General features: G+C 50.9%; 2 protein-coding genes across 2 annotated transcripts; both read right to left on the bottom strand.

Annotated features, from left to right (window-relative positions):
- Positions 1 to 997: 997 nt before the first annotated feature.
- LOC101758284 (glutathionyl-hydroquinone reductase YqjG) lies at positions 998 to 11,051 on the bottom strand. Its single transcript, XM_004952306.3, has 6 exons — positions 10,850 to 11,051; positions 10,523 to 10,735; positions 10,252 to 10,428; positions 9,946 to 10,170; positions 9,727 to 9,855; positions 998 to 1,492 (listed from the first exon to the last, which is right to left on the bottom strand). The coding sequence occupies exons 1-6, from the start codon at positions 10,955 to 10,957 to the stop codon at positions 1,259 to 1,261; spliced, it is 1,086 nt and encodes a 361-aa protein (XP_004952363.1). The 5' UTR covers positions 10,958 to 11,051; the 3' UTR covers positions 998 to 1,258.
- On the bottom strand, positions 5,483 to 6,532 carry LOC101757864. Its single transcript, XM_004952305.2, has 2 exons — positions 6,068 to 6,532; positions 5,483 to 5,834 (listed from the first exon to the last, which is right to left on the bottom strand). The coding sequence occupies exons 1-2, from the start codon at positions 6,349 to 6,351 to the stop codon at positions 5,657 to 5,659; spliced, it is 462 nt and encodes a 153-aa protein (XP_004952362.1). The 5' UTR covers positions 6,352 to 6,532; the 3' UTR covers positions 5,483 to 5,656.
- Positions 11,052 to 26,861: the final 15,810 nt, after the last annotated feature.

The following is a 26,861-nucleotide window of genomic DNA, read 5'->3' on the forward strand; positions in this document are numbered from 1 at the left end:
CATGTAGTGTGAAGAAATTGACAAGGGAAAAAAAACATATGTATGGTGCTAGGGCGCTAGGGTTTACTTACCTTGGGCAAAGAGAACCGAGATCCGGCAGTCGAGGAGGAGAGAGGAAGCGGCGACGAGAAGCGGACTACGAGAGGGGAAGGCAACGAGAAGTGGCACAAGAACGAAGATGACCTGCTTGGCGAGGTAGATGGGGGCGCCGGCCCTAGAGATCCTCGACGTCGCCTTCTTCGCGGAGGAGGGGGCGGCGGCGGAGGAGGGGACGCCAGAGGAGGGGGCACCGAAGGAGGGGGCAGCGGTGGAGGAGGAGGGGGCGCGGAGGAGGGGGCCGTGGCGCGGGAGACGGCGGCGTAGGGGCGGCGGCGCAGGGGGAAGGAGTCGGGGTGGCGGCAAGGAGGGAAGGAGTCGGGGTTGGGCCGAGGAAACGATTTCCTATTTTTAGGGTCGGAATGTGCGATAGGTAGCGCTGGAATCGTGAGGAATCACCCTTTCCAATTTCGAGGGAGCCAAACATGCTGGGTTTGGAAACTAATTCCAATTCCACCTGATTCCAACAAAACAAACAGGATTTGGAGCCTGGTGGCGGATTGGATGGCGCAACCAAGCATACACCCCTCAGCATGGCGGCAAAGTAACAACGTGCTAGACTGGTGGATAAACATGACCACCAAAACAGAAGCGTCCAGGAAAAAATGTGCTCCATTGCTTTACTCATCGTATGGGAAATTTGGAAGGAAAGGAACATGCGTGAATTCAATCGAGAGGAAATGGCAACCATTGCATTATTCGCAAAAATCAAGGAAGAAGTCGTAGCGTGAATAATAGCAAGGCAACGGACTTAGTGTTCTTTTTTCATGTGGCGAGTTTAGTGTTCTTTTTTCATGTGGCGAGTAATTGCATTTTTGTGTGTACCCTCACCGCCTAACGCCTAGCCAGCTGTACTATCCTTCTTTATTAATGAAATAGGCACAACCTCCGTGTCCGTTCATTCAAAAAAAATTCCCCTTTATCGAGAAAAGTTGGAAAAAAACTTTCATCGCACGCACCATTGATTTATTAACATGAGGCTACCAGCATTACAAGTTCCGACTCGCTCAAACAAGAAATCGAAGCATTCCAAAGGGAAAAAAATAAAAGGAGATTATTAGCGATACTTGCAGCCTCTGACACAGCCAAGCACAAGATCCTCAAGCACAACACAGCACAGGATGATAGGACGCTCAAAGAAATAAGCACCGAACAAGATCCCTCACGAGCTAAACCTCTCCCTGTCATGTGGGGCATTGTAGTCGATTTTGGGGCCCGCTGGGATAATCCCGTAGGGGTTTATAGACGGGTGGCTTCCGTAGTAGTGCTTCCTGATGTGCTCCATGTTCACCGTGTTTCTGATGCCAGGGATCTGGTAGATGTCCTTGGTGTAGTTGAAAAGGTTTGGGTATTCCCTCAGGAGCTTCTTGTTGCATTTGAAGTGAACAGCGTAAACCTGTCAAAGAAAAACAGTTTTGCAAGGTTAGTCAGTATGCATAGAACATCAAACTTGAAGAAAATCATTCCAGTTCAGTTCTGTATATTAATTCTTTGTTCACCGAGCCCAAATAAAACAACTCCACACAGACAGAGAGATCGGCCGGTGGTACTCGGTCGGCATGCAGAAACAGAGAGAACAGAGGCAGGAAAGGAGCTGACCAAAGTGTTAGAACTTCTAGGTCATTTACCTTCTTTCTCCAATCTAATTAAATTAGTAAATGATCTCTAAATTTGATTAAAATTGACAGGAGTGCAGTACAGAGTATAGGATATCACTGTTCCATTTTGAGTGCATTCACATTGACAGGTTATTGAGGTGTTCAGTTATGCAATTCCAAAACAGGCTACACATCATTTCGACATTTTCAGCAGTCTCCACCTAAGATGTTTGACTGGCCATAAAGAATTCGAAGACGCAGTGCAAACTTCACCTTTTTTGAAAGATCTGCTGCTCAAGAACTGTAGAAGTCAAACCGAGTATATGAGCTCTAGGAATATGACTGAGATTTAAAGTGGACAATTGGAAAATTAGTTACTTGTTATTGCAGTCGGTTAGATCCAGAACAGATTGGTTACTTTAGCATATTGGAAGACTTAAATAAATATGAAATGAGTTCCAAGTTGGTTTGGTAGGTAGATTAAATGATGCTTGCAGTTCTTAATTCCAGAACATGCTCAAAACTAACTAGAAGTTAAATCTACCAACTGCAGAGCTAAAACAAAACTCAGATTAATTTGACAACGTCTGCCACATGAATTCAGATTCAAAAGGTTCTACCAAGTGCACCATATGAGGCGATAATACGCTGTGCTTAGTTTTCTAAAGTGTAGCGATTCTAGGTTGTACCATGAAAGCTTATATTTAACTTGATGAGATGAAAAACAGAGCTACTGTAAAAACGTGGTCAGCTAGTAGCTGTGCATTTGCCAAATTTATGCCTTGAAGACCACAAAAAAATCAGTAATGTCAAATAAAGAAGAATGGATGGAGTATATATATATTAGGTGGTATAGCCAGTATATGTAGTTGATACTACTATAAGGTAATAGATAGATTATGGGCTAACCCTAGAGGGTAGCTATGTAGATGTCTTACATGGGCCTATTGGGCCCTAATACACATAGTACACCAACACTCCCCCGCAGTCTGAACTACCGACGCAGCGGAGTTGCAGACTGGACATGAAAAGAAAGGCACACACACAAGCCCCCCCAAGACGCAACTAGCCACAGGTGATGTTGAGGCTGGAGCGAAACTCGGTGAAGGCGGGTGACGAGAGGCCCTTGGTGAAGATGTCAGCAAACTGAGAGGTGGTCGGGACGTGGAGGACCCGAACATCGCCGATGGTGACCCGATCCCGGACGAAGTGAAGGTCAATCTCCACATGCTTGGTCCGCTGGTGCTGAACAGGGTTGGTGGAGAGGTACACCGCACTGACGTTGTCGCAGTAGACAAGAGTGCTCCGGGAAGAAGGAGTGTGGAGCTCGACAAGGAGCTGCCGAAGCCAGGATGCCTCAGCCACGCCGTTAGCGACAGCGCGGTACTCCGCCTCGGCACTGGAGCGGGAGACCACCGGCTGACGCTTGGACGACCAGGACACCAGGTTGCCGCCCAAAAAGACGGCGTAGCCGGAGGTAGAGCGCCTAGTGTCCGGACACCCGGCCCAGTCAGCGTCGGTGTAGACAACAAGCTCAGTGGAGGGAGACCGGTGAAGAAGGAGGCCGTAGTCCACAGTGCCCCGGAGGTAACGGACTAAGCGCTTCAGAGCAGTGAGATGGGGCTCTCGGGGATCATGCATGTGAAGGCAAATCTGCTGAACTGCATAAGTGATATCTGGCCTGGTGAAGGTGAGGTACTGAAGGGCCCCAGCCAGACTCCGGTATGCAGTAGCATCTGTCACAGGAGTGCCGGCGGCCTCTGACAACTTGGCCTGAGTATCAACTGGAGTGGAGCAGGGCTTGCAGTCAGTCATCCCAGCTCGCTCCAGGATATCAAGAGTATACTGCCGCTGGTGAAGAAAGAGGCCGGCCTGACGAGGCTCAACAGTGACCCCAAGAAAATGATGGAGCACACCCAGATCCTTCATAGCGAACTCCTGCTGAAGCGAGGTGATGATCCGCCGTAGGAGGGACGGACTGGAGGCAGTGAGGACAATGTCATCAACATAGAGCAGTAGATAAGCAGTCTCAGCTCCATGGTGATAAATGAACAGCGAAGTATCGGACTTGGCCTCCACAAAGCCCAGCGTCAGGAGGTAGGCAGCAAACCTCGAATACCAAGCTCGAGGGGCCTGCTTGAGGCCATAAAGTGACTTGTTGAGCCGGCAAACCATATCAGGCCGAGAAGAGTCAACAAACCCCGCTGGCTGGCTGCAGTAAACAGTCTCAGTCAGAGTGCCGTGCAGGAAGGCGTTCTTGACGTCGAGCTGATGCACGGGCCAGGAGCGGGAGAGAGCCAGTGAGAGAACAGTCCGGACAGTAGCTGGCTTGACCACCGGACTGAACGTCTCGTCGTAGTCGACACCAGGGCGCTGAGTGAAACCCCGGAGAACCCAGCGAGCCTTGTACCGCTCAAGAGTACCATCAGCCCGCCGCTTGTGAGTCCAGATCCACTTGCCGGTGACGACGTTGGAGCCAGGCGGACGGGGCACCAGATCCCAAGTCTGGTTGGCGAGGAGCGCCGCGTACTCCTCTTCCATCGCGCGGCGCCAGTGAGGATCCGACAGGGCGCCGCGGACGGAGGAGGGTACAGGAGAAAACTGCGGCGCGCCGGGCATCGCTGAAAGAGCCCGGGGCTGCAGGGTACCAGCCGCAAGTCGCGTCACCATAGGGTGAACGTGACTCGGGTGTCGGTGTAGGAGAGGCGGATGGTACACCGTCGGCGCGACACGGGCAGTCGGGGCCGGTGGAGGTGGTGTAGGCGTCGCCGGTGGAGAAGAGTCCACCGGCGATGACTGAGGCGGCGACGGCGGTGGCGGGGCCGGCTGCAGGTCCAGTGGAGCCGGCCGCGCCCGGCGCTGGTAGACGCGGACGGGCTGCGCAAACCGGACAGCAGGTGCTGCGGGCGGTGCCACCGGTCCCGCGCAGGGCGAAGGGGAAGAAGCAGCACCAGAGGCCGGCACCGTCGAACCCGTGCTGGGCGCAGGGTCAGGGACAGTACCGGTGGACGTCGAGCCCGAGGAGAACCACGGTGGAGCAGTACCTGCAGGACAGAACGGTAGCGGTGGCTGGTCCACCGGGTCAGTGGGAAACAGGGAGGAGAGATCAGGGTCGGAGGTGGAAGAAGGTGGGGTGGTGGTGGAGTAAGGGAAGACGGACTCGTCAAACACCACGTGGCGAGAGATGAGGACCCGCCGAGAAGAGAGGTCAAAGCAACGGTACCCCTTGTGATCCGGGGAGTACCCGAGGAAGACACACTGAGTCGAACGGGGAGCCAGCTTATGAGGAGCGGTGGCTGCGGTGTTAGGATAACACGCACACCCGAAGACCCGAAGGTGATCGTAACGGGGGGAGGTACCGAAGAGAGCGTGGTGTGGAGTGGGAGCGGGGCAGGCAACAGAAGGTAGGCGGTTAAGGAGATAGGTGGAGGTGTGAAGACTCTCAGCCCAAAAAGGGGCAGGGAGAGAAGACTGGAACAGAAGAGAGCGCATGGTGTCGTTCGTGGTACGAATCATGCGTTCAGCCTTACCGTTCTGGGAGGAGGTATAGGGACACGACATGCGTAAGTGCACGCCGTGAGAGAGGAAGAAGGCACGTGAGGTGGTGTTATCAAACTCGCGGCCGTTGTCACACTGGACGGCCTTGATGGTGAGACCGAACTGAGTGGACACCCAAGCGAAGAAGTGGAGAAGTGTGGGAAAAGTATCAGACTTGGCACGCAAGGGAAAAGTCCAAGAATAATGAGAGAAATCATCAACCACAATAAGATAGTACTTGTAGCCAGAAATGCTTAGAACAGGAGATGTCCATAGATCGCAATGTACAAGGTCGAATACATGGGTCGCATGTGAAGAAGAGGTAGGAAAAGGAAGTCGAACATGACGGCCCAGTTGGCACGCCTGACACAGGTGCTCATCAGGAGCCCGAGTACGTGGTATATCGGAATTATGACTAAGCTGTGTCAGGACAGCACGGCCAGGATGACCAAGACGCCGGTGCCATGTAGTGGAAGAAGCTGTGGTAGCAAAAGCGGCTGAAGAAGCGGAGGGCGAAGCGGAAGAAGTGGACGCAGGAAATCGGAGGGAGTAAAGGGGCCCGGTGCTGTCACAGCGGAGAAGAGGTCGCCGGGTAGCCACATCCTTCACAGTAAGACCAGAAGAGTCAAATTCAACAGAACAGGAATTGTCAGTGGTAAAACGGCGAATAGAAAGAAGGTTGTGAACCATGGAGGGAGCAACAAGAACATCAGAAACTCGAAAAGAACCGGGAGTGTGAGCAGTACCCACGGAGGTGACAGGAAGACAAGAACCATTTGCGACCATGATGGACGAGGGGTGGGAGGAAGAAGGAGGGTGAACGGAAGTGAGTATACCAGGGTCGGGTGTAGTATGGAAAGTGGCACCCGAGTCTGCGATCCAGTCCTGACCGACTGGAGGAGTCAGGGCCATGGTGCCGAAGGAGCGTGCCAAGGCAGTCGGGTCCCATCCGACAGGCCCAGGCGAGGCCCCGGGAGGAGGAGCCCACGGCGACGCAAACTGAGGAGGAGCCCACGGCGACGCGAACTGAGCAGCTGGGACAGCGCCAGCGAGCATGGCGGCCGGTGGACGAGGCTCGCCGGTGGCCTGGAAAGGCCACATAGAGATGCGCCCTGACCATGGGTGGGTAAAGGACGGCCAGGGAGAACCCCGTGGAGGCGTCGGTGTGCCCGCCGGTGTGCCCCCACCGCGCCCCCCACCACGTCCCCCACCACGGCGACGGCGGCCGCCACGGCCCCCCCCACCCCCGCTCGGCCCAGGAGGGGGGGGACCAAGAAGGGACGACGGTGGCGAAGCGGAGGGTCGTGGCGGTGGAGTCACAGCAAGCGCGGTCGAGGAAGACGCGGACCCCGGCGCAGGAAGGGACCCGGGCTGGATGCCCTGAGTAAGCTCCTCCATGACAAGATCATCCCGGACCTGGAGGAAGGTGGGGAAAGGTCGCTGCCGGGTGATCCAGGTGCGGAGGTGGGCGTAGCGGTCGCTGAGGCCGCGAAGAACGTTGAGAACCAAGATCCGGTCCTCCACGGCCCAGCCAAGGTCCCCGAGGGAGTCCGCCATGGTCTTCATCTTCCGGCAGAACTCACCAACGGAGAGGTCGCCCTGGACGAAGGTGCGGAAGCTCGCATCGAGACGAAGGGCCCGGGCTTCGGCGTTGCCCAGGAACTGACCCTCGAGCGCCAGCCAGGCCCGGCGGGCGGTGGTGTCGGGGGTGCCGCGGACGAGATCGTGGAGGTCGAGGGAGATGGTCCCCAGGATCCACGACAGGACGATGCTGTCGAGGCGAACCCACGCAGCTGTCCGGGCCGCAGGGAAGGTGTCGGTGAGGACGTGGTCGTCGAGGGCGTAACGGCGGAGAATGAGCAGGACCATGTCCCGCCAGCGGGCGTAGGAGGGCGACTCAGGGTCGAGGACGACGGGGACCAAGCTCTTGATGTTCTGGACACCCCCGGCCTGGTAGTGGAGCTGTGCGACAAGTGGATCGGCCGGATCGGTCCAGGCCACCACAGGCGGACGGGGAGCACCGGAGCCGGAGGAGGTGGCCGTGCTGTCGTGGGACATCGTGAGGAGCTGCTCCGCCTCGGCGATCTGACGGGCCAAGATGTCGGCCGCATCCCGCTCCCGCTCCCAGGCCAGGGCTGCCGCGCGCAGGCGCGCTTGTCCCTCGGCAGCGGCAGCCCGGGCAGCGACGAGGGCTGTCGCGAGGTTCCCATCCGGAGGTGGTAGAGGAGGCGGGGCGGGGAAAAGTAGGCGAGCAGCCCCTCCCCCCACAGGAGTAGCTACCACCCCTGTAAAAACAGGGGCAGCAGCCCCAGCCCCCCCCACCCCCGGTTGAAAACCAGGGGCAGGAGGCATCGCAGCCCCCCCCACCCCCAGTTGAAAACCAGGGGCAGGGGGCATCGGGTAGCTGGCGGCGGCGGCGGCGGCGGCGGCGGCGTCCCCGCCGGCCTGCGCGCCCGCGCGCTCGCCCGCGCGGCGAGCAGCAGCGGCGGCGGCGGCGGCGTCCCCGCCCGCGCGCTCGCCCGCGCACTCGCCCGCGCGGCGAGCCGCAGCGGCGGCGGCGGCGGCGGCGGCGGCGGCTGCGGGATCCGCGCCGTCCGCCGCCCCGTCGGCGGCGGCGGCGGCGGGAAGGCCCGCCCCGACAGCCGCCAGAGCCGCGGCCGCAGGGGGCCGGTCAGCTGCCGCCACCTGCGCCCACGAGGGAAGGAGAGAGGGGAAAGAGGAGAGGGGAGGGGGGAAGGAGTCGCCGGCCATGGTGCCGGCCGGCGGCGGCGGCGTCGGCGGTGACGGCGGCGGCGGCGGCGGCGCCAGTCACAGGTAACCCTAACCCTAACCTAGGCTGATACCATACTATAAGGTAATAGATAGATTATGGGCTAACCCTAGAGGGTAGCTATGTAGATGTCTTACATGGGCCTATTGGGCCCTAATACACATAGTACACCAACAGATACAGAACCAAGGTCGCAGTATGCTAACAAACATTACTTGTAAGCTTTCACTTAAAACATATTTTTGTCCAACTAACATACTTTTGGTCATTTAAACTTTGTTCTATCCAATATATTTTCTGTGTATGAATTCAATTTCCTAATAAGAATTTACGATTTTTAGGTCCATCATGGTGAACCAGGTACTAAAGATGCAGGGCTGATAGCTGGGGAAAGCTGCTAATCTCTTTGCTGAATGAAATCCTATGCACTACAGAGGTTAAGTGAACACAATAAGGGCGTTAGGATTTCAATGCTTAACTTTTTTTAGTGAGGCATAGGCCACTTAAAATGAAAGAAAAAATAGAGCACTTGAGGACCCCCTTACCTAATGGTTCAGTCAAATACATAATCTAAATTATTTGTAAAAGAAATCGGATTACAGAGGATGCAATGCGGATGAACCAACTGCATCTGCATATTTTTACATGTTGGATCTTGTATTGGACAAAGAGTGCATCTTTAGAAAAGTATAATATAACGGAGACTTTACTCTGTGCCTCCGCGACCAAATGATAGCGATGTCTTCCGGCTACAGGAAGAAACCTTATCCATCTAGCACTACCTTGCTCACAAGCCCTGACCCCGTATACAACAAATAAAGCGGCCCAATCTCAACAACAAAAAAAAATACCGGCATGCTTGGTGTTATGCTTGGGAAGGGCTGCTCTGGGAGTTCTAGTCATACCAAAATACCTAAAGGTAAAATTTTAGTTTTTTCTATCTTCTCAAATCTGAGGTGCCCATGAAACATAACAAGATGTATATCTAGTTTTAGTTTTTTCTATCTTCTCAAATCTGAGGTGCCCATGAAACATAACAAGATGTATATCTAGTTTTATGCATTCTGCAAATTGATATAAAGACCCTTAATGCTGATAGTACAGACCTGCTCTCAATCAATGGTCACAACTAATGTGCTAAAACGAGTATTCTAGGACATTTCAGCCAAACTATGTGCTCGTACTTCTCTGATCTATAATCAAGATATCATCTCCTAATGAATAAAGGGAGTAGATTCCAATCCGCAGTTTTGAAATATCAACGTCGTACACAAAAAACAGAGGAATGAACCTGCTGAGTTTTGACAGTAGTAGCCTTTTTTATTTTGTCCCTTCGTTTATTTGCTAGGCTGTGTAATCATGCAGAATTTTGAACAGGGAACATACGTAGGACACATCTATGCACCAAACTGATACAGGCTAAGACTATTGTTTTTACTAGTGGGGACTGTTAATTTTGCAATCTCCAGCATAATGTCTAATAATTCACTGCATAATATTTCTATACAACAGTACAAGTGACGGCCTGAATAGGAAAAGAAATGCAAACACAACAGTAACCAAATCATGGGTGGAAGTGCTCCCATGACTTTTAATTTAAAAATATTCATTAGTTTAACACAGTAGCTCAGCTCAGTAATCAAGTACGAATAACTAGGGCATGGCAAAAATGTAGCATCACTGCAGAATAATTTGTAGTACTTCTTTTCCTGCTAGAATCCGTACCTCATCAAATCGTATAAGGGTCACAAACAGACGAATATCAGCCTCCGTCAGCTGGTTGCCACATATATACGGTTGCTTGCCTAGAATCTCCTCGCATTTGTCCAGAGCCTCATATAATCTTGTCACAGCCTGCAGATATTGACAAACACAAGGTCCGGTCAGAATTGGGAATCTTTCTGATTTTGTTTGACCAAACCCTGTCTCCGATAAACCATGTACCTCGTCATATGGCCCCTGCTGCTTGGCAAAGCCACACTTATACACACCATTGTTTATCGCGTCGTATACCAGCTCATTGATCTCGTTGATGGATGCCCGGAGGTGAACTGGGTAGAGGTCCAGCCCTGGGTTCCCGGCGATGTTGTTGAACTCGGTGTTGAGCATCCGGATAATCTCAGAGCTTTCGTTGTTCACCACCGTCTTGAGCTGCTTGTCCCACAGGACCTGCAATGGAACAGTAAGTTCAGTTCACTTGTAGTGCCTGCTGGAAAACTGATGGGGACGTTCTCCATTATCGAGACTCACGGGGACGGTTGGCTTCCCGGCGTAGTTCGGGCTGGCGATCTCGTAGAGCTCCCTGACACTCTTCGCGCCGTTGAAGGGGTCCGGCTCGGCGCCGGGTTCCTCGTCGGCGGTGGTGGGGAACACCCACCCGAGATGGTCGTCAGTCTCCTTGGTCCTCTCAAAAATTGGCTTCACGGCCTACGATTCCGTACAGGAAACTGGAATTAATCGATGGTCGAGCAGACGAAACGTGAGATCCAGCCACATCCGCTTGCCGGCTTGTTGGGATTACCGTGACGCCGATGGCGTGGTCCAGGCCCTTGAGCTTGAGGAAGGCGAGGCACCTGGACGCCCAGGGGCACGCGTAGGAGACATAGAGGTGGTACCGCCCCGGCACGGGGGTGAACCTGGCGGAGGCGTCGCTGGACACGGAGCTCCGGAAGGTGGACGGCGACCGGTCGAAGGCGCCGGTGTCGGTGACCTCGTCCAGCGCCGACCGCGCCATCTGAGGTGAGGCGCAGCAAGAAAACAGAGCACATGGATCCAGAAGTTAAAGAGTCAACAACGCATAGTCAGACGAGCAAACAATCAAGCCTCACAATCGATCAGGTGAGGTTACCTCGACGGTGGTGGTGGTGGAGTAGCCGGCGGAGGAGGTGGAGAACGTCCGGACGGCGAGGAGGCGGCGGGTGAGGAGGAGCGAGGAAGGGGTGGCGAGAGTGGGCATGCGAGTTGGTAATCAATGGAGTGAAGTAAAGCGATGGTGTGATGATAAACTAGCCGGGCGAACCTGGTGCAGGATCTCGGGGAAGTGGTGGTGGCTTTCTCTGGTTGGGTTTTTTTTTTTGGTACTTAGGGTGGTTGGGTTGGATGGTTCATCTCCGGTCAAGCTAAGCAGCCGTGTGTATTACTAAGGGCGCGTTTGGATGCACGTCACATCGAATATGTAGATACTAATTAGAAGTATTAAATATAATCTAATTATAAAACTAATTGCACGGATAGAGTCTAATTCGTAAGACAAATCTATTAAGCTAATTAGTTCATGATTTGACAATGTGGTGCTACAGTAACCATTTGCTAATGATGGATTAATTAGGCTTAATAGACTTATCTAGTGAATTAGACTCCATTTGTGCAATTAGTTTTGTAATTAGCTCATGTTTAGTCTTTCTAATTAGCATCCGAATATCCGATGTGATACTGCTAAAGTTTAGCACCTGGTATCCAAACACCCCCTTACTTTGGCCGATGACCACATATAGGCACGCATCGCTACGCTAATCAAACTTACCAACAACATATTACAAACAGGGGGCTTGCTAGTCCGGCTGGTCTGTTAAAATTCTGATGGCTACAATAGCACTATAATAAATACCCACTAATAATCGGACGCTCCGTTGCAACATCAAAACAAAACAGTGCAACATCGAAAATCTATGGTTGCAACATTGAAAAAATTAGAAAAAATAGCTCAATGTAGAGGAAAAATTCCCACCTCAACGTTGAACAATGTTTCATGTAATATTTCCATACAAATCATCATATGTTAGGTTGAGATTGAGCTCGTACGGGAACAAATATTGCAACATGAAAAAATCAACAGATGAAACATCAAAAGCCAACTGTTGGAACATCGAAACATCTTAGAAAATCAATCATGCAACATCAAAAGATACATTCATCTGCAACACCCACGCACATCTATAGCACTTGCAACATCCAAAAATCTCTACTTTAACACCAGGAGGTACCTATGGCAATATGGAGCCATCAGTAGGTGCGAGCTTCTGCTGCTCTGCTTCACCATGGCGTCAAGCATCATGCGGAGGAGCTTGTCGTGGTTAGCGATGTGGCAGCTTGTGGCATTGAGAGTAGTGCCCACCACACGCTGCTTGACCTCCACGCGCTGCAGCTATGGTGTTGAGGGAAGTGCCCCCTGCTCGCCTGGTCGACCTCCATGAGCTGGTTGCCGCGGCCGCTAGTGCGGCGCTGCGCAGTGCCATCTGGATCGTCCGGTGGCGCGGAGAAGAAGGCCGTGGTGCCGGTGGCAAAGCGGCCCACCAAGGACCGGCACACCAAGGTGGAGGGTGCGGGCGGCGAATACGGATGCCGGTGTTGTGCGCCGCCCAGGTGCTCTAGCTGATGTAGGAGCTGGGCCACAAGATCGACGACGAGACCATTGAGTGGCTGCTCTAGCAGGCAGAGCCCGCCATCTTCATCGCCATCGGCAGTGGTACCATCCTGGCCAACTTCTCCTCCCTCGCCATCTCCCTCCGCTTTGGTGCCTCGCACCCCTCATCCGCCTACCGCGCTGCCGCCTTCCACCACCTCACGCCGCCACAGCACAAGGTCGTGCCATGCTCGGTTGGAGCCACGCGGCCCATCACCATCACCAGCACCAGTAGTTCCTCCCGCCGCTGCCACTGCAGCAAGATCCCAGCGCCGGGGAGGAAGCACTACAGGGATAGCATGGTGCCGTATTTGGTGCTCACCAGGCTTTCGGCGTGCCACCCATCGAAGAAGAATAGAGAAAGAGAAAGAATAGTTGGAAAAGAAACCACCGGAAGAGAAAGTCAATCAACGTCCGATATTTTTTATCACGTCGGATGTAAGAGCTTGAGCATTACCGTACAAACAGTGTAACAAAACTCAAACTTCTCCGTTTCAAATTATAGGTCATTTTAGCTTTTTTAAATTCATAGATATTATTATGCATCCAAATATAGTGTAGGTCTAGATGCATAATAATATGAACCTAAAAAAGTCAAAACGACCTATAATTTTTAACAGAGGAAATATAAATGAACGATTTTATTTTTTACCGCTGGATGCCCAAGCTAAACTTAAAGTATATATATTATATTAAAGCAGCAATACAAGATTCACCTTCTAGGAACGTGAAGAATACAAATTTGGACTAGTGGACACACACCACCATCCACGTATCCCAACTGATAGAGATGTAATTCCTTGTCTCTTGGGCTAACCCTAGAAGGGTAGCTATATAGTAGTCATACATGGACCTTATTGGGCCATAATACACACATACTCCAACACTCCCCCGCAGTCTGAACTACCGACGCAGCGGAGTTGCAGACTGGACATGAAAAGAAGAAGGACACACACGAGCCCCCCCACAGACGCAACTAGCCACTGGTGATGTTGAGGCTGGAGCGAAACTCGGTGAAGGCAGACGACGGGAGGCCCTTGGTGAAGATGTCGGCAAACTGAGAGGTGGTCGGGACGTGGAGGATCCGAACATCGCCGATGGCGACCCGATCCCGGACGAAGTGAAGGTCGATCTCCACATGTTTGGCCCGCTCTTTCGGCACCATGACCCTGACTCCTCCAGTCGGCCAGGACTGGATCGCCGACTCGGGTGCCACTTTCCATACTACACCCAACCCTGGTATACTCTCTTCTGTTCACCCTCCTTCTTCCTCCCACCCTTCGTCCATCATGGTCGCAAATGGCTCTTGTCTTCCTGTCACTTCCGTGGGTACCGCTCACACTCATGGTTCTTTTCGGATTCCTGATGTTCTTGTTGCTCCCTCCATGGTTCACAACCTTCTTTCTATTCACCGTTTTACAGCTGACAATTCTTGTTCTGTTGAATTTGACTCCTCTGGTCTTACTGTGAAGGATTTGGCTACCCGGCGACCTCTTCTCCGATGTGATAGCACCGGGCCCCTTTACTCCCTTCGGTTTCCTGCGTCCACTCCTTCCGCTTCGCCCTCCGCTTCTTTAGCTGCTTTTGCCGCCACCACTTCTTCCAATACATGGCACTGGCGTCTTGGGCATCCTGGCCGTGATGCCCTGACATAGCTTAGTCGTAGTTCCGACATACCATGTACTTGGGCTCACGATGAGCACCTGTGTCAGGCGTGCCAACTGGGCCATCATGTTCGCCTTCCATTTCCTACCTCCTCTTCACATGCGACCCATATTTTTGATCTTGTACATTGCGACCTATGGACATCGCCTGTTTTGAGCATTTCTGGCTATAAGTATTATCTTGTTGTACATTGCGGGGGAGTGTTGGAGTACTGTCGTGGTACACCGGGTGGACGAGGAGCTGCTCCGCCTCAGCGATCTGACGGGCCAAGACGTCGGCCACATCACGCTCGCGCTCCCAGGTCAGGGCCGCTGCGCGCAGGCGTGCCTGGCCCTCTGCGGCAGCAGCCCGGGCGGCGACGAGGGCCGCAGCGAGGGCTGAATCGGGAGGGCCTGCTGCGTGTTGGTGAGGAGGTGGTAGAGGAGGCGGGGCGGGGAAGGGAAGGCGTGGTACGAAGCCAGCACTGGGCCAGACGTGGCCGCCCGCGCCCGCAGGGCCGAAGCCGGCGTGCCCCCCCGCCTGCGCCCGCTGGGACGAAGCCAGCAGCAGCAGCAGCGGCGGGATCCGCACCCGCAGGGCCGCCCGCGCCCTGGCGGAGAGCAGCAGCCGCGACCGCGGCTGGATCCACGCCGGCTGGATCAACGCCCGCGCGCCCGCCTGCGGGCGCAGCGGCGGCTGCAGCGGCGCCGTTAGGGTCGCGTCCCGCGCCCGCGCCCGCGCGTAGGACCGCAGCGGCGGCCGCGGCCTGGTCCGCGCCGTCCAGAGCCCCATCGTGGCCCGCATCATCGCCGGGGGCTGGATCCGCGCCCGCGCCAGGGATCCTAGCGGCGGCGGCCAGCGCCGTGGAAGCGGCGGCCGCGCCCGCGGAAGGCCTTCCCGAGGCGACCTGGGCCCATGTGGAAGGAAGGGATGGGAAGGCATGGAAGTAGGAGGGAGGAGGGGGAAGAGGGCCGCCGGCCACGGCGCCCACGGCTGCCGGCGGCGGCGCCCTGGCACGGGCGGCTGGGAGAGGGAGGTAAGGAGAAAACCTAGTCTGATACCATGATAGAGATGTAATTCCTTGTCTCTTGGGCTAACCCTAGAAGGGTAGCTATATAGTAGTCATACATGGGCCTTATTGGGCCATAATACACACATACTCCAACACCAACACATGCTGGCAGACAACGGGAAGAAAGGACCTCAAGACAAGGATGTCATGGCGAAAAGGGCCTCCTGCTTGAAAGAGCAGAGGTTAAGATGGGGTCATCAAGACCGCAGACGACAAATGTCTCCGGCGAAGTGGTTGTGGACGAGCAGCGGCACTGGAGTGTAGATAGTTGTCTTGATGAAGCTCCACGGTAGCCGGCGTTGTGAAACCATCAGGCTCCCGGGCTTTGTCGGATGGCAGTATGTTGATTGTCCTCCAAACTTTATCCTCAGAGAAGGGAGCATCCAAATCTGACAAGTCAAAACTCGAAATGGCCAACTCATCATGATTAATGGTGACATCCCTCTAAACACTCCCCCAGCAGGTTACCGTAGAAATCGAAAACAATTTTCTTCTTCTCATCATGGCTTGTGAGCGTCAATATGTCTTTAGAGAGGAGCTTACTGATGAAATTCTTTCTCTTGCGGTCTTCTGGGGCGAAGCTCCGGACACCAACATTCCTGGCGGGCGCGACGTCCTTCCACTTCAAACAAGCCACTATCATTTAGCTTGGAGCTGCTCCCTGCTCTCTTTGTTCGCCCTATGCAAAACGATACGGGGGAAGCACGAGGAGCACTCTGTGAGGCTACGGTCGAGGCAGTCTGGTGAGCAGCACTAGAAAGCCTGCGAGGCCGTCACCGAGGATACCCCTGCAAGGAGGGCTTCTTTGAAGGAGGGACGTGTGCCGCTGGAAGGAGGGATGCGTGCGTCCCTCGTTAGTGACACCTTTTTAGTGTCATTTATGTAGCATTATTGGACTAATTCTTATACTAACCCGACACTTGGCACCTGAAATAACCCCATATTCTCATATGTGTTGTATTTTGGATGGGAAATGACATAAACAGGCAATTTTTATACTGGCTTGATTTGATCCTAGACTTGGGACAATGCAAGGAGCCTACACAAGAAAGATGAGGACCAGCAGAGCCCAAAAGAGGGTAGGCCGATCGGCCCAAGACCCATAGGCCGATCTGCCTGGCCCAATTCATCGTCCAAATGTGTCCACATTCAATGAACCATGATTCCAGATGACTTAGAGGCGAAGTATGTGGTGATTTGGTAAGTCAGTCTCATGGTCAAGCTAAGGAGACTCAAGATTCGAAGGTCAGAAGGCCCGCAGAAGCAGTATATCTTGTACAAGGCATATCTCCCTTGTTCAAACTCTGGTTGGAGCGAATTTGGTAACTAAATTGCATGACTCAAAAATATCTACAACTTTCATATAGAAAGTTTTGACATTTGAGGACGGCAAGGTGGTGAAATCTCCTAGGCCGATTGGCCTATCGGACTAGGGATCGGCTTGGCTCGTTTCTAGCATCGATCGACGTGCCTGTCGGTGTTTTAGACTACCAACCCGCCTAGGGGGTACCATAGGTGGTCTTTTGTGCGGCGGGTGTCGTCGAGAATCAAGGAGCCGATGGTGACGCAAGGAACACGATTTAGATAGGTTCGGACCTCTAGATCGCGTAATACCCTACGTCCTGTGTGTTGGTTGTATTGAGCTTCTTCGTTGTTCTGTCTGGAGGGGGTCCCTGCCTGCCCTTATATAGTCGGGGGAGCAGGGTTACAGGGTAGAGTCCTAGTCGAACACGATTACAGAGTTCTACTCCAAATCGGTAGAGTAGTTTCCTTGTGCATTCCGACTAGTCTTCAGGAGTCTGTGCAGGCTACATTACCCTGCAGCGTAGACTCCATGTCCTGGTCACGTCCGAGCACATCCTGAGTGGGCCGTACAAGGCCTACTCATGGGCCCGGGGATGTATGCCCGACAAGCCCCTGAGTACTTTGTAGTCAAGAGGAACAGCTCCGAGTACTTGAGGACGCCGCCCAAGTTCCCCTTGGTGCTTTCTGAGTTGTAGACGCGGCCAATCCCTCGGGTACTGGTGCTGTCACATGACTGGAAGGTGCTCTTAGCAGCCCCCGATGTTTGCTTCAAATAACTTTTACCTTGAAACTTTTTTATATGGTAGTGCGATGACAATCGCACTCCATATGTAGTAGCTCCCGAGCCTTGCGTTGAATCGAAGAATCACGCTGAGGGTCAAATTTATGATTTCACTCCGACTTGGGTAGTCTTCAGAAAAAAGAAAACTTTATCCAACGGGTACGGTATACGCAGCCTCCGAGCACTTGGGCGATTACTTGTAGTCAATGAAGGGATCAAACTTTTGGCCAGAGTATCCGTTGGGAATTATGGTGGTAAATCTAATTTATATCTGAGCGTTGCTTGATTGACGCTTGGAATCCGGAGATGCTGCTGATATAATAGGGGGGCCAAGTGGTAATTAGTGGTACGTGGTTTTTAGCAGATCTGTAATTTGCACCCCTTTCCTGTGCCCCCAGCGCTGCCGCTCTTCCCTGCGCTGCCGCTGCCATTGTTGCTTTTGCCTGACCTTTGAGAGAGAGATCTACTGCAGCTCCTTCCTTCTTCCATCTTTCTCAAGATCGGCTGATGCACGTCAAGAAGATGGGAAAGAAACCCGAGAAGACCCAAGGGGATACTGCAGCCACCAGTAAGTTGAGATCTAGATCCAAGAAGGGCAAGGAGCCCACGCTGCCGGTGCCAAAGTGTGGCCCAACAAACCAGACTGCACCATTGCCCCCGGGATCACCTGGCAGCACTCCGTGATGAAGGAGCTGGCGGTCCAGGCTTTGGTTGACGCGAAACTTCTTCAACCAAAGGTTGAACTTGAATGGAGGCTTGCATTTGGGAATGCATGGCACTTTGAAGAGCATCCTAAGGAGACAGTCATGCTTTCTCATTTCATCGAGAGAGGACTAGCGGTGCCCACTTCCGACTTCTTCAGAGGTGTTCTTGGGTACTACAACCTTTAGTTAGTTCACTTGAATCCGAATGGTGTGCTCCATATGGCTATCTTTGTACACTTGTGTGAAGTGTACCTAGGTGTTCTGCCCAGTCTTGATCTGTTTAGGAAGTTATTTCATTGTAAACCGCAACCCAGTGCGACTAGAACAGAAGTGTTTGGAGGGGCTGGGTTTCAGCTGAGGAACTCGAGTGCTTATCTTGAGTATGACCTGCCCGACTCCCATGGCGACTGGAAGAAGAGATGGGTTTATATTGGTAATCATGATCCTGTCTTGCCAGTAGTCACCGGCCATGCTCCAAAGCATGGGGACAATTGGGTAAGCAAGCCCAAGGACACCCTTGAGATCACTGACCTGCTGTTGGCGCAAAAATTCGGACAGTGGACCCGACTCTTGCGTCGAGCACACGACCCGGGAGAATCTGCTTAGCTCCTGTTTGGGTTATCACCCTGGTACGGTTCACGCGGTGTGCCAGTCAATTTGACCTGTTTATTGACAAGGAAGAACAGATGTTAGATTTGAGAGATTCAATCGGTTGAATTTCTGATCTACTCCAAAAAATGTATCGGCAGGTTGGCCGATGTAATGTAAGGATGACCGGCTATGCAACAACCGATAATCATGTAGGAAATGAAAAACAGACTGCTAGAGTAACCTAAACAATGCTACAAAGATAATACCTAAAACAGATTTAATCGGCTGTATGATGATAAGTGATGTATTGATATAGCCGATAGTTCATGCCTCAAGCTGGATAATTGGTGATAAAAATCAAAATAACAGGCAAAACCTATAATTCTAGCAAATATCGATAACTGGTGAATAAATCTAAATGAAACAATAGTGATGTGCCCGAAGTTAAAGCTTAGATGTTACTCAAAACGTGGAACTTACAAATTGGCCGGAGGTCACGTTGATGCAGCAATGCCAACTCGCACGAACTCGTGAAAAGAAAAGGGTTTCGTGAAGTCACCGACTTGAAAGTAAAGTTGCGTGAAAAAGTAGATTTGTATTAATGTTTGTTGATGATTTTGCCAGGCTCACGGGGCACCTATTTATACCCTGTTACAACTCGTTTCCTAGCCGACTACGACTCAATATTCTATTTCTCATTCAAAGCAACAAATATTTACATGCGGATGCAACTCGCATCGGAGTCGGACACCACCCAATCCTCTATGGGCCAATCTTGTCTTCATCTTGTTACCACCTTGGCCCATTCAGTCCCATATCGGCCGAGCTGTTCTGGCTTCCCATCGGCCAGTCCCCATCGATCTCATCGGCTAATCGGCCAAACCACTGTAGCTTTACCGGCCGATTTCTCTAGCCATAGCTTCTTGTTTAATCGCATCACTCACTTTCTTCTCCTCTTGACGCCGACCCTGACACGTGTCAAAAACCGACGTCAACACATGCTCCCCAGTTTCGGAGTGAAATATATCTTTTGCTCCGAAATTTTCTCAACTCCGATTCCTTCCTCTGGAAGAGACGCAATAATAAATGTAGCAAAATCCTCTTTGCTCCTGAAATCTTCTCCTTAATGATTGCATTCTTCGAACAGGGCGCCCGTAGGCAACCCTTCTTTTCGAAATTAGCGCAGATGGCGTGGTAAAAATTCCATATTTACCCCTCTCCTGGGCCATCCCATAGATATTCATCTCTTCCGCCGCTTCTTCTTCCTCTGAGCAAAAAGGGTTTCCTTTCCAGCGAATCATTCCCCGGTGCACCCTGGCGACCTCGCTCGTGCCACTTCTAGCAGCATCCTGATGCGCTCCGGTGACTTGCTCGCATCCTCCACCGACTGCACCGGCTCCCAGGTACCAATCGTGGCACCCACGGCTACCATGGCCTTCGTCCCTGAGGTAAGTTTTCTTGGCCCTCCTCATCCTTTCGCGATTTTGGATCTGCTCTTAGTCTTTCTTCGCATTTGCTCAGGAACTCAGGCAGAGAATCACCATCCCTATGGCCGACACCCTTGGATTCATCAGCCTTGGCCCTATGGGAGATCCTAACCCGACCGATTTGATTAGCCTAGAAACTCACAGGATCCCTTTTATTAGATAATTGGGAGAATACTTTCAAGTCTTGGCCGAATCAAACCCCAAAATGGAGAGATTGGTTTTTCAGGATGTTAGATTCCAACAGAGTCTTCTAGGATACGCGAAAAATCAGCCATTGCATAAACCTATCTCTATCTCATATGGAAAAGAATGAATCTCTGCTCATTGTGGCATCTTACTTTTGGTCCGACGCTCTCAATGCCTTTCTTTTCGGCCATGGGCCAATGACTCCAACCCTGGCCGATGTCCTGATGCTGATTGGCCTCGATGTTTCCTTCGCCGGCTCGCCTTTCGATTTCTCGATCAAACCTACCCATCGGCTGGAGACAAAAGCCATCGACGGATGGAAAGGCTATATTGAGAAGAACATGAGGACCGAACCGATTACGGAAAAGGAGCACACGGCCTTCTTGATGATGTGGCTGGAAAAATATGTCTTCTGTGGCATATCGGCCGGTCCTACTTCCAACACACAGGCTTTGGCTGAAGCATTAGTCAGAGGCGCCGCAGTCCCTTTAGGAAAGCACCTGCTAGGGTCAGTGTATTACATGTTGCATCACGTCACCGTGAAGCTATCATCTGGAGAACCTATCGGGAATCATGGTGGCCCTTGGTGGTTTGTCAATCTCTGGCTCAACTTTTATATGAGTGAAATCTTCAAGGAGCAGATTCAAACCAAGACTTTCCCCAATGTTGAATTAGAGACCGACCCATTGGCAAGACACTGATGCACTTCCTTTGGTGAAGCTGTATCCTCTTTCCTAGGTGGCAAACTCACCCCCTCAAGAATAGCCAAGCACTTCAGATGCTTTTATAATAGCTTTAGAGAAGAAGTGATGAACTGGTATCCATATCAGAGAGAGAACCCAACTTTTGAGAATCCTGACTGCTTCAACTTGACTTCCAACACCTTCAACAAGGGAATCATGGACACCCTGATCAAGCCTAGGATTCTACCGGCAAACTTCTTCTCTAGGAAGGTCTCTACAACATACGAATTCTATAACCCATCGGTAGCAGCTCGGCAATTTAGCTTGGGACAGATGCCAATCGGAGTATACTTCGTCGACTGAGTGAAATTTCGAGAACCGGTTTCAAAAGGATTGGAATGCAACAGATTATCTGATACCGGATTCTAACATTATTGATCTGAGTGCTTGGCTAGTGGTCCCTTTCTCCACTCAGCAGTTCAAACTATGGTGGGCCGAGTGGAAACAATACCTTTTCCGTGCGGCCCCTGCAGTGTATTGCAATCAACTGGACCCCGCTCATGCTGATCCAAATGCAGAGGTAACAATACTATCCTGCCGATTCCTTATTTATCATTCTCACATGCCGCAGAGCTTTCTCATCGTTGTCCTTCTTCTCTGCGTAGGTTGATATCCAAGTACCTCCAACGCACAGTCGGAGCGACAGACTAATAGAGGTCCATCATCCATATACGTCGTACCCTCTCATCGGCTATCACGCCCCATCATTGGAAGACATAGCCACCGACCGATTGAAGCATAAGCTCAAAATATCTACTACAAAGAAGACGAGTCGCAGGGTACGAGCTCGTACTGAATCGGCGTCAACTCAGGCAGCTTATCAATCGGCAGCAACATCGGCCAAGCCCTCAGCAGCACTAATCCAAGTAGATGTCCCATCGGCAGCTCAGGACATTGATCCCCTGGTAGCATTAGAAGCCAGATCAGCGATTGCATCACTCTTGGTAGAATCCATACAAGTAATTTTTCTGCTCTGACTTTCTCATATGTATCACCAATACTAAATTTGTTTCTTCTCAACAGGCCGCACAACCTATCCCAGAGCAGACTACTCCTCAATCCGCCGATCCTGGAGCCAAAATTGTGACACCTACAAATCTTCAGATTGAGGTAAAGAACATGCTCTTCCCTTATTCTCCACAATTCTTATAACTAAAATCAGCCGATTCTTGGCACAGGATGCTTCAGATACATCAACCGTTCTCCTTGTGCCACCATCGGCTGCGCGCATCCCATACGTAGGAAAACCGAGACTTACACTTAGATCCAGTATTCTTTTATACTCACAAATGCTTCCCTTTTCTTTTTCTAGGAGGCTGGTCCAAGCACATTACCGGCTGTTCCTAGAGAGTCAATCATCATCGAGTCTTCCCCCTCCGATGAGCCACTTCCGCAGGATTCTGAGATGGGAGTAATGACTTTACCAACCCAGGCATAAGAGATTCGTTTGAAGGAGGTAAGCACCTTCTGTATCTGCCAACCGATTTTTTACTTCTATTGGCTAAAACACTTTCCTACATCCCTGCAAGAACAAGACACGCCAAACAACAGCCTCTTCTCCTTTGCAATTGCGGTCTTTGATAACGAAGAAGTCGCATCGCGCCAAGTAACTCTGAGCTCGATACCGGAAGATGTTCGTGCCAAGCTTCAAACAATGCATACCCTTCTTCAGGAAAACATCAGCCGATTGGTGGAAGATACTGAACTGATATGGTGGATATTCAACGAGATTAAAGGCCAAGTTCCAAAAGACGCAGAAGAGGTTCTCACACCCGCAACATATATTGAAACCATGCGGGTTCTGGTGTTTAGAGCCTTGCGACACATGGCCGATCGTGCTAAGCTAGAGAAGGTACGTCAAGAAGGAGAGTCCTACAAACACCGTGCACAGGAGGTACATCGACGGATCAGCCTCCTCGAGACCTCTCGTCCAAGCATCATAAGTGAAATAGACCGGCTCAAACGACGTAGAGCAGAGCTCGCCAAGGAGATGGAATTGGTCATAAAAGCTATCGCCGCCGAAGAAAAGAAACTTGAAGATCTCCCAACTATCATCGCCGATCTAAAACAACAAAGATAGTCCCTTGCTCATGAGGCCATCCGTCTTCATCGCAACGCGCCAAAAGTCCTAGGATCGGTCGACGACGATTAGCGAGTATTAGATGCGGCCGACCAAGATCGCCTGCGAGCGATTAAGGTCATAAACAATCTCCTTGGATAACTATTGTTAACTCCATTGGCCTTTGAATATCTTGCATGACATTGATACCTTTGGCGTTTCTACCTTAAATGCGAGTCTGAACGGCTCTCGCCGCTTTCCTGACTCCACAGTCACTTTCTTCAAATGCCTCCTTTCATCGAATGTTGCCCATTGTCATTTTGTTCTATAAATACGAACCCCTCACATCCCTTCCGAAGGCATTCGCAAAACACCCATTTACTCGTTCCTTGCACATACTTCCAAGTCTTCAATCGAGCAACCGAGATGGCCTCCTCCTCCTCTGTTAATTAGGTACGAGGTTAATCTCCTACCTCTCGACCAATCTCCCTATCAATTGATCATCCATTCTTCTCGCAGCCAAACCGACTCAGCCACGACCTTGAACGAGCCATTGAGGTCCTCCACTCCGAAGAACCGCTCACTCAGGCTGACAAAGACCTTATCTAAACCCATCACGAGGAACTCATAGACCACCTTCCCGCGAACATCAAGAGGATTATGGACGATATCAAGGCCAAAGCTTCTAGAAGGCAAACCCGGCAACCAGTTGATAGGAGCCATCATCTGCCCCATCAAGTTGCTCTCGAAGACGATATGGCAGAAATGGAGGAGAAGAATGCCCAACTCCAAATCGAATTGTATCAACTCCAGAAGGAGATTGATATGAATAAAGCTCAATTGAAATGCCGTTAAATTGTTGTAACCTATAATTTTGTTGGTACTTTTTATCTAAGGGCGACTTGTACCATGTTGGCCATATATTCAGTCGATGTACCGAATAATGATCGATTATTTATATATGTACCTTTTCGCCTCTTTTAATCTTAAGGCGATGCCCCTCGCATCTTCTATGTGAACACGAATCAGCACATATCGGCCGTGAAAACCCGATATGCTAAATCATCGGCTAAGCATCCACCCATATACTAGGGTAGTATCTTTTCAAATATCTTCCATTCAGAGCCCTTGTAAATTATTCTCCCTCAAAAGTCTCCAGTATGTATGCATTGCGTGGAGCACATTGGCTAATCTGATATGGCCCTTCCCAAGTGGGCGACCATTTTCCATACTTGGGATCTTTGGATCCTATCGGCAGGATCAATTTCCAGACTAAATCCCATTAGGAGAACTTTTTGACCTTGACCTTCTTGTCATACCATCTGGCGACCCTTTTCTTATTTTCTTCAATGCTGATCAGGGTCCTTAGTCGATGACTCGCCAAATCTTCCAATTCTCCCCTCATGAGGGCGGAATAGTCATCAGCCGACAACTGGTCTTGAAGCGGCATACGCCTAGACCCAGTCTTCAATTCCCAAGGTAATATTGCTTCATGCCCATACACCAACCGATAAGGGGACACTTTGGTGACACCATGGCAAGCCATCCGATAATCCCACAAGGACTCATTCAACGTCGTATGCCACCATCTTGGTTGTTCTTCGATCTTCCTTTTAATCAGCTTAATAACCTCCTTGTTGGATGACTCGGCCTGGCCATTGGCCTAAGCGTAATACGGAGAAGAATTCAATAGCTTAACCCCTATACTGGCAGCGAATTCCTCGAACTCCCCTAGGTAAACATTGACCCTTGATCGGTCATGATAGTCTGATGAATACCAAACCGATAAATAATGTGCTCCTTCACGAACTCAATCATGTTAGCCGATGTCACAACTTTCAAAGGAACCACCTCAACCCACTTGGTGAAGTAGTCAGTTGCCACCAATATGAATATATGCCCTTTGCTCGACGGCGGATAAATCTGGCTGATGAGATCAATTCCCCAGCCTCTAAATGGCCATGGCTTTATTATCGGGTTCATAGCTGAGGCCGGGGCTCATTGCTCGTTGCTGAATTTTTGACAATCTTGACAGCCTTTATAATATTTAAAGCAATCTTTAAGTATCATCGGCTAGTAAGACCCATTGTTTCTAATCATTCACTTCATTTTGAAAGGCGATTGATGGGCCCCACATACTCCTTCATGAATTTCACCCATCAGAGTCTTTGCCTCTTCAACGCCAAGGCACTTGAGCAACACTCCATCAATCGTCCAATAAAACAATTCGTCTTCAAGCAACACATATTTTGTGGCTTGGAAGCGTACCCGCCGATCAACCTTCATGGATGGATCTTTCAAATAGTCGGTGATCTACTTCCTCCAGTCATCGGCCGCCAGCTCCAGAGCCAAGGCACCATGAATCAACCGGTAACCAGAAGCGTGTTGGGCAAGTCTATTGGCCTCCTCGTTGTAATCTCTAGGGATATGTTCAATAGTTACAGTTTTGAATTCTTTGAGCAACTGGAGGTATTCCTCATAATAAATCCTCAGAATATCATTCTTGCACTCACACCTTCCAGTCAACTGATCCACGATAAGCATGGAATTCCCAAATATTTCCACCGCGTCAGCCTTGATCTCCCTCAACAATTGGATGCCCTTTAAGACAACCTGATACTCTGCTTGGTTATTGGTAGCGGAAGCCTCAATCAGCAGAGAGAACTTATAACTTACCCCCTGATGCGATATGAGGATTATGCCAATTCCTGATCCAACCCCACACGAAGACCCATCAAAGTACAGAGTCCACGGAGCCGGCTCAACGACAGTAATTTCTGGTCCACAATGTTGGGCGATGAAGTCGGCCATTACCTGACCCTTGACAGCCTTGGCCAATTTGTACCTCAAATCGAATTCTGAGAGGGTCAGAATCCATTTTCCAATCCTTCCTTTCAAGATCGGTAGTGACAACATGTACTTGACGACATCATCTTTACACACGACCACACATTCTACCAATAATAAGTAGTGCATGAGTTTAGTGAAAGAGAAATATAGGCAAAGGCACAACCTATCCACCGGAGAATACCTGGTTTCGGTGTCCAAGACTCTTCTGCTGACGTAATAAATCACACTTTCTTTTTCTTCAAACTCCTGGACCAGCGCCGAGCCGATAGCTCATTCATCGGCCGATAGATACAACGTGAAAGGTTTATCAGCCTGAGGAGCAACCAATACGGGAGGGGACACTAGATATTGTTTGATGTCCTCTAATGCTTTCTGTTGTTCCTCACCCCAAACAAATTCTTGGTTGGGCTTCAACTTTGACAATGGGCTAAAAGCTTGAATTCATCCAGATAGGTTTGATATGAATCTCCGGATGAAGTTGATCTTGCCGATTAAGGATTGCAACTCAGTCTTGTCTTGCGGGGCTACAACTTTATTAATGGCGGTAATAATCTTTTGGTTGATCTTGATACCGCGCTCATGGACCATGAAACCCAGAAACTGACTAGCCAAAATACCAAAAGCGCACTTGTTCGAATTCATCTTTAACCCATGTTTCCTTATGCGCTCCAGCACCTTGCATAAATCGGCCAAATGCTGTCGATATCCCTTTGACTTGACAACAATATTGTCGATGTAAATCTCTACCAGGACACCAATAAGCTTGTGAAATATATAATTCATGGCCCTCTGATACGTAGCTCCAATGTTTTTCAAACCGAAAGTCATGACTACCCATTCGAACAAACCGAGATGATCAGGACACCTAAAGGCCATTTTGGAGATATCTTCTTCGACCATTAATACCTGATTATATCCGGCATTACCATCCATGAAGCTTATAACCTTGTGTCCCATAGCAGCATCTATCAACACATCAGCCATCGGCGTCGGGTATCTATCCATCGGCGTAGCTTGGTTAAGATTCCTGAAATCA

This window comes from Setaria italica, chromosome I (genome assembly GCF_000263155.2).
Source record: "Setaria italica strain Yugu1 chromosome I, Setaria_italica_v2.0, whole genome shotgun sequence".
Taxonomy (NCBI): Eukaryota; Viridiplantae; Streptophyta; class Magnoliopsida; order Poales; family Poaceae; genus Setaria; species Setaria italica.